Source organism: Rana temporaria, chromosome 3 (assembly GCF_905171775.1).
Source record: "Rana temporaria chromosome 3, aRanTem1.1, whole genome shotgun sequence".
NCBI lineage: Eukaryota > Metazoa > Chordata > Amphibia > Anura > Ranidae > Rana > Rana temporaria.
Genome location: NC_053491.1, coordinates 448,465,062 through 448,478,032, shown reverse-complemented (window position 1 = coordinate 448,478,032; position 12,971 = coordinate 448,465,062). Strand labels below are relative to the sequence as shown.

The window sequence follows — 12,971 nt, the reverse complement described above, 5'->3', positions numbered from 1 at the left end:
TTTTTTTTTTAACCTGAGCCCGATCCGAACCAGCGATGTGCACGAGTGCAGCGGCTCCAGCCGCTGTCTCTCTCCTCATTGGACAGATTGATAAAAGCAGGAGCCATTAACTCCCGCTGCTGTCAATCGCATCCTGTGACACAAGAGCTTGGGGCGGGGCCGAGTTCCGTTGCCTGTCAACGGTAGCGGGGCTTGGTAGCAAGCTTTTAAAAAGCAGGGGCCTGGAGCGCCAGCGGGGGACCACAGAAGAAGAGGATCGGTGCTGCTCTGTGCAGAAGAGCAGGTTTGTATTGACATGTTGGTTATTTTAATGCAAAAAAAAAGCTTTACAAACACTTTAAATGTACAGGAAGTACTGTCCCTTGTGCTTATTTAAAATAAAAAGCTAAACTGAGGCTTTGAGTAAAGTGGCTTATTTTTCGTTCATTGGTTTCTTTTTTTTCCTCCTACCCTGTAGCTCCGCTCCCCATGGAACACATCGAACGAATGGCAGCTCTCTGCATGAAGGATATAGATGAGGGGGATGTTGATGATGACATTATGGATGATGATGAAGATTTATTGGTACGATCAGATAAGTACAATTCTGGAATCGGTGTCCAAAGTGGACCGTCCCTTGCACACAGTAGTAGTAGTAGCACTTTTAGTGACTTCAGCAACAGTCCTAGAGATCCAAGTGATTTACTAGAAGGTGGATTCACTAAAGGCAAATAGACTATTCGCTTTGCAAGTGCAGTTGCACCTACAAGGTAAGACTCATCTCTTTTGATACCAAAGGAGACAGGAACAACAAGCGCCCAGAGGCGATTAAGTTCGCATGTGTTGCGCTATATAAGTTTTCATTCATTCATCCCCTGAGCTTAAAGTGGTTCTCAGCCACAGCACTGGATTGAGATCAGGCTCAGGTAAGTATTTAGGAGGGACTGGCGGGCTCAGGTAAGTATTTATGAGAAATTTGCTCCTTGCCGTGAAGACCTGTTATAGGTGGGGGCACAGGTGTGCGCAGGGGGTGTGCCAGGTGTGAATGAACAGAAAGCCATTCGGCACAGAGCACTTCCCATTCGTTTGGTTGAACTGGGTGGACTTGTGTGTTTGTTTTTTGTTTTTTTTCAACAAGACCCACCCCTCCTATTGTTTGTACTGCTTGTTACGAACTGGAGCTGCTGAGGCAGGGTGTAGGTTATACCTGGGGGACCACGCCCCCTGGGAGGAGCTGTACTGAGGAAAGTGTTTTTAACACATAAAGTGCTGTTTTTCTGCCTAACTCTCCTGGAAGGAAGGATATAATACCCTAAGGTCAAAGGCTGCTGTGTCCGTCCATGAACTCAGAGAAATGGATTTTACGGTGAGTACAAAAATCCAATTTTTTTCACTTTAAAGTGGAGGTTCACCCAAAAACCTTTTTTTTTAACATTGGATTGATGCTCGTTTTGTTAAGGGGAATCGGGTGTTTTTTTTACAATCGAAGCAGTACTTACTGTTTTTAGAGATGCATCTTCTCTGCCGCTTCCGGGTATGGGCTGCGGGACTGGGCGTTCCTACTTGATTGACAGGCTTCCGACGGTCGCATACATCGCGTCACGATTTTCGGAAAGTAGCCGAACGTCGGTGCGCAGGCGCCGTATAAAGCCGCACCGACTTTCGGCTACTCGTGACGCGATGTATGCGACCGTCAGAAGCCTGTCGGAAGACTGTCAATCAAATAGGAACGCCCAGTCCCGAAGACCATACCCGGAAGCGGCGGAGAAGATCGCTCTCTAAAACGGTAAGTACTGCTTAGATTTTAAAAAAACTACCCGATTCCCCTTGACAAAATGAGCATCAATCTAATTTAAAAAAAAAAAAATTCGGGTGAACTCCCGCTTTAAAGCAGAGTTCCACCCATAAATGGAACTTCCGCTTTTTGGAATCCTCCCCTCTTTGGTGTCACTTTTGCCACCTTTCAGGGAGTAGAAGGGAGCAGATACCTGTGTAATACAGATATTTGCTCCCACTTCCGGGCATAGATCACTGCGATTACTCCGCCCCCCCACGGTGTCTTCTGGGAGATACACAGGTTCCAGAAGACAACAGGGACCAGTGGGATTGCACATGCGCAGTAGGGAATCGGCTTCACTTCCTGATTCCCTTACCGTAGATGGCGGCAGCTGCCGAGGGAGAGATCGGCTTTGGGTGCGGACATCGTGGGCGCCCAGGACAGGTACGTGTCCTAATATTAAAAGTCAGCAGCTGCAGTATTTGTAGCTGCTGACTTTCTCTCTCTCTATGTGTGTGTATATGTGTGTGTGTGTGTGTGTGTGTATATATATATATATATATATATATATATATATAAATATAAATATTTTTTTGGGCGGAACTCCACTTTTAATGCAGAGAATGCATTAAGGTAAGAAAAAAAACTTTAAGCCTTTAGAACCACTTTAAAGGGGTTGTAAAGGTAATTTTATTTTTTTCCCTAAATGGCTTCCTTTACCTTAGTGCAGTCCTCCTTCACTTACCTCATCCTTCCATTTTGCTTTTAAATGTCCTTATTTCTTCTGAGAAATCCTCACTTCCTGTTCTTCTGTCTGTAACTACACACAGTAATGCAAGGCTTTCTCCCTGGTGTGGAGAAAGCCTCTTGAGGGGGCGAGCAGGAAGGCCAGGGCACTCTCTATTTTGCAGATAGAGAAAGGGAGCTGTGTGTTAGTGGGCGTCCTGACCCTCCTGCTCGCCCCCTCCCCCCTCAAGAGGCTTTCTCCACGCCAGGGAGAAAGCCTTGCATTACTGTGTGGAGTTACAGACAGAAGAACAGGAAGTGAGGATTTCTCAGAAGAAATAAGGACATTCAAAAGCAAAATGGAAGGATGAGGTAAGTGAAGGAGGACTGCACTAAGGTAAAGGAAGCTATCTAGGGATTATTTTTTTTTTTTTTTACCTTTACAACCCCTTTACGCTCAGGCTACCAATAGAGACAAAACCACCTCCTTGGCAGCATTGTTGAGAAGCAGACAGACCAACATGCCCAGCAGCAATTAAGTGCTTGGTTGTGTTTTGCTTTTTTTTTTGTTGGTTGGTTGTGTTTGCTTTTTATTGTAATGATAAAAAAATGATATCTGGTAACCCAGACAGGAGATGGGGTACAGTTATAACAAAACTGAGCATTCTATATCGCCATCTTATTATTTTACAGGCAGAACTGGATGAAGTCTTGGGAGAGGAAAAGGAGGAACCTCCGATTGTATCGCCTCCTACAAAGGTACAACCACTTCTCTAAGCATAGTAAGGGCTCATGCAAATGGGCGTACAATTAGCTGTGTACAGATCTGTAACATGTATGAATCTGATCGGAGCACTATTGTATGCTATGGGAACATTCACAGTGGAGGTTATTTACGACAGGCAAATCCACTTTGCACTACAAGTGCAAAGGGCACTTGAAATTGGACTGAAAGTGCAGTCACTGTAGATCTGAGGGGTAGATTTGAAATGAGGGGAAGCTCTGCTGATTTTATCATCCTATCATGTGCAAGCTAAAATGCTGTTTTTTAATTGCCTTGCATGTCCCCCTCGGCTCTGCAGCAGCTACAAAAGGTGTAGCTGCTGACTTTTAATAAACAGACACTTACCTGCTCCACGGTTCCAGCGACGCGCCGGCCGGGGCTCCGCTCCTCGCTTCCCCCCCTCGCCGGCCGCCGTCTCTATTCCTAGTGTGGGCACCCGGCAGTGACAGCTTTCGGCTTCACGGCCGGGCACTCACTGCGCATGCGCGAGCGACGCAGCGCCTTTCCGATTGGACACGCGCTCACTCACGGGGAGGGGCTGCAATAAGGCGATTAAGTTATTCGCCTTACCAGCTCCTCGGCGGAAGGAGGAAGTGGGACAGGAAGTCCCACTCCTGCTGAAGCCCTCACTCCCCCCCCCTAAAAAATTACATGCCAAATGTAGGCAAGGAGTGGATTAAGCGGAAGTTCCATTTTTAGGTGGAACTCCGCTTTAAATGTTGGCACAAGCCTTGGCCCCATTTCACACGATAAACCCGCTTGGATCCGCCTGTCCCTTCTTTCAGGTGGCTCAGAGCGGGCCACCCATTGACTCCTATGGGCAGGCGGAGATGGGTCCGCTGACACTCATCTGCCATCCGATCCGCTCAAAACAGATGTATGGTAGTAGGTTAGCCATCCATCTGGCGGATCGGATTGGATGGGATCTGATGAAAACGGACACACTGTCCGATCTCCCCATAGAGATTAGCGGTGCTCTGACAGGTTCCTCCCCGCTCAGTGAGCAGAGACGGACCTGTCATCCGCCGGCTCAGCAGAGATCAACGGAACAAATTATCCTCGTAATCCAAGGTTCCACTATCTTTAAGCAGGATCAGGCTTCTGATCACGTGCAATACTTCTGAAAGGAAAGTAAATCAGGAGCGTTAACAGTACTTCTTTTTTTTTTGCGAAAGCAAATAATTGGTAAATTTAGTTAAATAAGGGTTTTGATTTCTTTTAAAAAGAAGCAGTCATGGTTGGGCTTATGCTGGAATGTGAATATTTTCTATCTAAAATTAGTATGACCCCCTACAGGCTTACATAACCAAGACTTAAAGGGGTTGTAAAGGTCCAATTTTATTCCGTAAATAGCTTCCTTTACCTTAGTGCAGTCCTCCTTCACTTACCTCATCCTTCCATTTTGCTTTTAAATGTCCTTATTTCTTCTGAGAAATCCTCACTTCCTGTTCTTCTGTCTGTAACTCCCCACAGTAATGCAAGGCTTTCTCCCTGGTGTGGAGTGTCGTGCTCACCCCCTCTCTTGGACTTCAGGAGAGTCAGGACGCTCTCTATGTTGCAGATAAAGGAGCTGTGTTGTGTGTTAGTGGGCGTCCTGTAGTCCAAAGAGGGGGGCGAGCACGACACTCCACACCAGGGAGAACGCCTCGCATTACTGTGTGGAGTTACAGACAGAAGAACAGGAAGTGAGGATTTCTCAGAAGAAATAAGGACATTAAGCCCCCATTCACATCTAGGCGTTTTAACGCCTGTAGTGCTACGCCGCTGCCGCCAGAGGGATGAAAACACATGTCCCTCTATGGAGATGGTTCACAGGTCCGCGCTGAACGCCGGACGCCTGCCGCCTGAAAAAAGGTCCCGGACCTTTTTTTCAGGCGGCTTTCGGCGTTCAGCTAGGAGATGGGAACCATCTCCATAGAGGGGGTCAATCTGGGGCACATCTAGGAGGACAATACGCCGCTATTTGTACCTCGATTTGCGGCGACAAAACGCCGCGAATTTGTCTGCCTAGGTGTGAATGGAGCCTTAAAAGCAAAATGGAAGGATGAGGTAAGTGAAGGAGGACTGCACTAAGGTAAAGGAAGATATTTAGGAAAAAGAAATTGTACCTTTACAACCCCTTTAAATGTAATTACTTATTTAACCTTTTTATTTTCTTTGCCTGAGTGTTTCAGCTTTGGAGTTTATTTTCTACCAGTGTCTTGCATGGTATAACACTTACTAAGGTTTGCTGAAAATCCAAGTGGCCCGACTATTACAGCTGACCCTCTGGCTTCAATGCTTTGAGAGCCACTGACCCAGAACAAGTATTGCGATCAGGAAGGTCAGAAGTCCTTCTCTGTATACTTGTTCTGGGTCATTGACTCAAAGTAAAATGTTCAGCTTGACAGCCAGGCAACTGTCTTGTGATGGCAGCCAGAATGTTTCTAGAAAGACCTGTTTTAAGATATGCTTGTTATAAAACTGAAAAGTCAAACTGAGCAAATGGTTTGAAGAAAATTGCTTAAAGTCGATCTTCGCTGCATCTCGGCACCGCAACCAACCACAAATGCTCTTTAAGGCCCTTTTTTACACTGGGGCGGTGGGGGCGTCGGCAGTAAAGCACCGCTATTTTTAGAGGCGCTTTACCATCAATTTTGCAGCACTGTTCGGCCGCTAGTGGGCGCTTTTACCCCTCGCTAGCGGCCGAGAAAGGGTTAAAACCATTGCAAAGTGACTCTGCAGTATACACCAGTGTTTCTCAACTCCAGTCCTCAAGGTGCCCCAACAGGTCATGTTTTCAGGATTTCCCTCAGATGAAATGGCTGTGGTGATTACTAAGGTAGTGAAACTGATCAAATTACCTGTGCAAAATAAGGGAAAGCCTGAAAACATGACCTGTTGGGGCGCCTCGAGGACTGGAGTTGAGAAACACTGATATACAGGACTGCTAGCAGGACTTTTTTTTTCCGACCTGCTAGCGCACCGCTCCCTCTGGGCTTTCACACTGGAGAGACAGCAGCGGCTGTTTCAAGGGCGCTTTGCAGGCGCTAGTATTAGCGCTATAACACCTGCAAAGCACCCCAATGTGAAAGGGGTCTAAATACATTTTTATTAGTCAAGCTAACCTCCTCCACCAGTCCATGTCTCCATTCTTTATTTTGCTAGGAAATTTGCGTTGATGAACACCCCCTAGCATTTCTGGCTATGGCCATTTTGACTAAGGGCAGATGGTTCATGTAGCATTTACTTCCTGGAATCCAGCTGCCCTTGGCTCAGGCATGCTAGCAGGAGGGTGTGCTTGACGGAGAAAACCCATCCTCGCCTCCTAAAGACTCCCTGGAATGTTCGACATCTTTTGGCTAAGCAGGAAACAAGGAAGTAACTAAAGAAATGTAAAAAAAAAAAAACACAAGTAAATATGATATACTGTCTATTAACTAATGCTGGCAGCATGAGGATTAGAAATAGTGGCCCGGATTCAGATACAATTGCGTATCTATCGGCGGGCGTAACGTATCTCAGATACATTACGCCGCCGTAACTTAGGACGCAAGTTCCGTATTCAGAACGAACTTGCGCCCTAAGTTACGGCGGCGTAGTGTAAATATGTCGGCGTAAGCCCGCCTAATTCAAATGTGGATGATGTGGGCGCGTTTTATTGAAATTTATTGTGACCCCACGTATTTTATGTTTTTTACGAACGGCGCATGCGTCGTCCGTGAACGTTTCCAAGTGCGCATGCTCCCAAATTACGCCGCAAACTGTCAATGCTTTCGACGTGAACGTAACTTACGTACAGCCTTATTCGCGAACGACTTACGTAAACGACGTAAAATACGACGCTGTTCGTGTGTTTCCGACGTCCATACCTAACATGACTTACCCCTGCTTTATGAGGGGTAACTTTACGCCGGAAAAAGCCTTACGCAAACAACGTAAAAAAAATGCGCCGGACGTACGTTTCTGAATCGGCGTATCTACCTAATTTGCATATTCCTCGCGTAAATCTACGGAAGCGGCACCTAGCGGCCAGCGTAAATATGCAGCCTAAGATACGACGGTGTAAGAGACTTACGCCGGTCGGATCTTAGGGAAATCTATGCGTAACTGATTCTACGAATCAGGCGCATAGATACGACCCCGCACACTCAGAGTTACGACGGCGTATCCGGAGATACGCCGTCGTAACTTGTCTCTGAATCCGGGCCAGTCAATGTTGACTGAGAGAGTCAAGCTCTGCTTTAAGCAAAGGCCACCTTTAGTGAATACTGAGGTCAGAATGGTCACTAGATTCCAGGAAATTAGGTTTGTAAGAAATGATGGTTATTGCTGCACCACTACAAATCAATAACTCCACATTTGTGCATTTTTTTTCCCCCAGAGCACTCCTTCCTCAGCGGGCGGGATCGAGGGTACTTTGGCGGAGCGTCTGGCCATGTACAAAGAAGCTCTGGCCAATGCCAAGCAGTCAGGGGAAGGGACCAAAGCGAGACGATATGAGAGAGGGGTTAAGGTACCGTTATCGCTCTGACCAAATTATTGTTGCCTGTATTGTCCTCCATTTTTTTTATTTTTTTCCCCCATTCTGTTAATACAACTGGTTCCTTTTTTAGTAAGGCCATATGATGTTGCTTTTTTTTTTTTTTTTTTTTACACTATGAAAAAATTACACTAATGGCCCGTATACATAAAATGAAAATCGGACGACGGATCGTCCAACTTTTTTCGCATAATAATCGCAAGAAAAAATTTAAAAGGTTACTAAAGTCACAAAGTCTCCTACGACAGAAAAAACAAGTGATGTCATGTGAGACATGTGCACTGCCAAAAAAAATTGTTTTTTTCGTTTTGTTATTTTCGTTTTTTTTTTTTTTTTCGTAAATTCTGGAAATTCCAAAAATTCGTTTTTTCCGTTTTTTGTTTTCATTCGTTTTTTTTTATTTTATTTATTTATTTTTGAAATTCTGATTTTTTTTTTGCTTTTTTCGTAAATTTAGGAAATTTTCGGATTTCTGAAAAAGAAAAAAACAAATGAAACGAAAAAAAAAAAGAATTTTCGAAATTTCGAATTTTTCAGTTTTCGAAATTTCGTATTTCGAATTTTTTCAATTTTCGAATTTATCAATTTTCGAATTTCTGAATTTTCGTATTTGGAAAATTGAAAAATTCGAAAATTTTCGAAATACGAAAATTCGGAAATACGAAAATATTCGGAAATACGAAAATTGATAAATTCGAAATATAAAAAATTGGAAAAATTTGAAATTTGAAAAATTCTAAAATTAGAATTTTTCAATTTTCGAAATTTCGATTTTTTATTTTTTTTTTATTTTTTACATTTTTGTATTTCCGAATTTCGAAAATTGAAAAATTGAAAAAAATCGAAGTTCGAAAAATGTTTCAAATTTAGAATTTTTTTAATTTTCAATTTTTGAATTTTTCCATTTCGAATTTTCGAAATTCGTAAATACGAAAATTCTAAATTTGAAAAATTTGTGAATTAAAAATTTCCGGAAGTCCGAAAATTCGTAAATAAAAAATTCGTAAATACGAAAATTCGTAATTAACGAATTTCCGAATTTTCGTAAAAAAACGAATTGGAAACAAAACTAATTGCACGTGTCTAATTTGTATTGTATTTTCGGACGACGACTGTACTGACTAAATGAAAATCGTACGATTTTGGTATCGTACGAGGAAAATTTGCGCGCTTGTCCAAATGAAAAATATCAGATAATCTGTCGTTATCGGCTCTCGAAAGATCTGTACTAACGATTATCATACGATTTTTCGTACTATATTCGGATTGTGTGTACAGGCAATTAGGCAAGTCTCTCAACCTTTTTACTCCAGGGCAACCCCTTGAAATACAGATGCGTCTCAAAAACGTTGAATATCTTCAAAAAGTTTATTTATTTGAGTAATTTAATTTAAAATGTGAAACTCGTATATTATATAGATTCTTTTCACACAGACTGATAGAGAAAATTGAGTACTGTCTGTGATACTTTTTTCTTATTTGATATATTTCAAGCATTTTCTTTCTTTACATTTTTGATAATTGTGGCTTACCATTATTCAGTATCTCAGAAAAGTATTACATAGGATAAATAAAAATAAATTAAAGGGATTTTTAATACAGAAATACTGAATGCTGAAAATGTACAGTATAGAATGCACTCAATACTTGGTTGGGGTTCCTTTTGCATGAATTACTGCTTCAATGGGGCGTGGCATGGAGGTGATCAACCTGTGGCACTGTTGAGGCCTTATGGAAGCCCATGTTGGTTTGATAGCGGCCTTCATCTCATCTGTCTTGTTGAGTCTGGTGTCTCTCATCTTCCTCTTTACAATATTCCACAGATTCTCTATGGAGTTTAGGTCAGGCGAGTTTTCTGGCCAATCAAGCACTGTAATACCATGATCATTGATCCAGGTATTGGTAGTTTTGGCAGTGAGGGCAGGTGCCAAGTCCTGCTGGAAAAATGAGATCCGTGTGATAAAAAAAAGTGCAGCGCAAATAATTAATAATAATATAAAATAAGTAAATATAGTCCATAAGTGAATCAGTGTGAGAGAAATCCAATAATTTCATATACAAGTGCGAATCCAGAAAAGTGACCAGAGTAAAGATCTTCCACCAGAATATAAGGATGGCCTCTCACCTCCTTATTTCGACCTCCAGGAGGTCACAAAGCGTGGTATGCAATAACAGGTCCTGGTAGCAAGGGTCAGCAGGTATCTGATATCTCCGTATCAAAACAAACGGCCCCGGGTATGGCAGCAATAGGACATATATGGAACAAAGGGGAAAGGGATCTAGTGCTCTCTGTAGCAAAACCAGCATTTATTTAAGATAAAAACAATAATAAACTTGCATTGCATGGCACTCATAGCCGAGTGCTAAGCTCCAAGCAGTGTAATCCAACAGTGTGAACAGCCAGGAACATCATGAGGCGGCGATCACGGGTGACGTCACACGTAACTCTTCCCCCTCGTACGCGTTACGTCCCAGTAGGCGGGACTTCCTCAGCGTAGGGTCAGGAGATAGCCAAATGAGATAGGAAAAATGAGATCCGCATCTCCATAAAGCTGGTCCGTAGAGGGAAGCATGAAGTGCTCTAGAATTTCCTGGTAAGACGGCTGTGCTGATTGTGGACTTGATAAAACACATAGGACCAACACCAGCAGATAACATGGCTCCCCAAATCATCACTGACTGGAAACTTCGTACCGGTCCTCATGCAACTTGGATTCCGTACCTCTCCACTCTTTAGACTCTCAGACCTTGATTTCCAAATGAAATGCAAAATTTACTTTCATCCGAAAAGAGGACTTTGGACCACTGAGCACCAGTCCAGTCCTTTTTCTCCTTGGCCCAGGGAAGACACTTCTGACGTTGTCTGTGGTTCAGGAGTGGCTTGCCACAAAGAATGCAACAGTTGTAGCCCATGTCCTGGATACGTCTGTGTGTGGTGTGGCTCTTGAAACACTGACACCAGCCGTAGGCCACCCCTTGTGAATCTCCCCCAAATTTCTTGAATGGCCATTGCTTCACATTCCTCTGAAGACTGCGGTTATCCCTGTTTCTTGTACACAAATTCCTTCCACTCTACTTTCCCCTTAATATGCTTGGATACAGCACTCTGAACAATCCGCTTCTTTAGCAATGACCTTATGTGACTTAGCCTCCTTGTGGAAGGGTGTCAATGACTGTCTTCTGGACAACTGTCAAATCTACAGTCTTCCCCACAATTGTGTAACTTGCTGAACCAGACTGAGACAATTCAAAGGCTCATGGAACCTTTTTAGGTGTTTTTGAGTTAATTAGCTGATTGGAGAGAGACACCATGGCCCGGATTCACAAAGGAGTTACGGCGGCGTATCTCCAGATACGCCGTCGTAACTCCGAATGCGGGCCATCGCAACTCGGCGCCTGATTCATAGAATGAGATACGCCTCACAGTTGCCTAGATACGAGCAGCGTAAGTCTCCTACGCCGTCGTATCTTAGGGTGCATATTTACGCTGGCCGCTAGGTGGCGCTTCCGTAGATTTCCGCATATAATATTCAAAATAGCTAGATTCGCGAACGTACGTGCTCCCGACGTATCAAGATACGTCGTTTTACGTAAGACATACGCCGGCGTAAAGTTACCCCTCATAAAGCAGGGGTAAGTCATGTTAGGTATGGACGTCGGAAACGTACAAACAGCTTCGTATTTTACGTCGTTTGCGTAAGTCGTCCGTGAATGGGGCTGGGCGTAGGTTACGTTCATGTCGACTAAGCATTGAGCGGGCACAATTTATTTAGAAAATTCGACGTGATACTGAGCATGCGACGTTCGTAAAAAGCGTCATTTTAGGTGGGGTCATGATTAGTTTACATAAAACACGCCCACCTCTTGCTCATTTGATTTGGGCGCCCTTACGCCAGCACATTTGCGCTACAACGCCGTAATTTAGGACGCAAGTGCTTTGTGAATACTGCACTTGCCTCTCTAAGTTGCGGCGGCGTAGCGTAAATATGATACGCTTAAAGTTACACCGCCCTACGTGAATCTGGGCCCATAAGTCTACAAGATAAAAATGTTTCACAATATTAAAATTTTATGAGATACCGAATTTTGGGCTTTCACTAGCTGTAAGCCGTAATCGTCAACGTGAAAATAAAGGAATTTCTTCAAATATATCACACTGTGGAATGAATGAATGAATCTATATACTGTAATATGAGTTTTTTAACTTTTTGAATTGAATTACTGAAATAGTCACTATACCATGTGAGTAGCACTGCTGTCACACATTTCACAGAGCCTGCCTTCTGAACTACAGAGGTGCTGAGAGGAGGAGTTTCAGGAGGCGGAGTCTGTACAGAATCACAGCAAGGTACCATGGGATATGTAGTCCTTGGATATTGAGGAGTAGTTGCAAAGCATGCAAGGAATCCAGGAAGTTGTGTAAAGAGGTGACAGGCAGACCTGACACCATGAAAAGGAGATTTTTTAAGTAGGCTTATATTGAATTGTCAGATATAAGTAGTGTGTGTATTGATGTTGCAATGATGATGATATAAAATAAAAGCTGTGACCATAGAGCTCCTTAAAGCGGTAGTTCACCCACAATCCCATGATGTTACCATCGAGACAGGCATTGTAGCGCGAGCTACAGTATGCCTGTCCCGATTTTTTTAACCCCGTACTCACCTCGTAGTCGTCCATCGTAGATTCCGGCTCCCGCGGGGAATGGGCGTGCCTATGGAGAGGGAGGATGATTGACGGCCGGCCCTGGCACGTCACTCTCCCCGAAGACAGCCGGAGTAGGTCTCGGCTCTTCACGGCGCGTGCGCACAGGCTATGCGCACGCGTCGTGAAGACCAAGCCTATTTCGGCTATTTCCGGAGAAGCGTGACGCGCCAGAGCCGGCCGTCAATCATCCTCCGTCTCCAGAGGCACGCCCATTCCCCGGTATCTTCGATGGACGACTACAAGGTGAGTATGGGGGGAAAAAATTCGGGACAGGCATACTGTAGCTCGCGCTACAGTGCCTGATTTAAAGGTAAAAGATAAAAAAAATTTTTTTTTCCTGTCGATAGGGTGAACCCCCGCTTTAAAATTCAGTGATGCCTAGCATGATACAGTGATTGTCATTGTACAGCCTATTGATATTCAGGAAGGAAATTCTTCCCAATAATGACACACCCTTTCCCTCCAAATTCCATGCT

At 43.9% G+C, this 12,971-nt stretch overlaps 1 protein-coding gene across 2 annotated transcripts in view; it reads left to right on the top strand.

The window, feature by feature from the left end:
* CC2D1A (coiled-coil and C2 domain containing 1A) overlaps positions 1-12,971 on the top strand; it is a 125,683-nt gene that overhangs the window by 5,779 nt on the left and 106,933 nt on the right. For both annotated transcript variants that reach the window (XM_040346602.1, XM_040346601.1), the window contains exons 3-5: positions 458-564; positions 3,176-3,241; positions 7,630-7,761. In XM_040346602.1, coding sequence (XP_040202536.1) covers positions 458-564; positions 3,176-3,241; positions 7,630-7,761 — 305 coding nt within the window. The remainder of the gene's footprint in view (positions 1-457; positions 565-3,175; positions 3,242-7,629; positions 7,762-12,971) is intronic.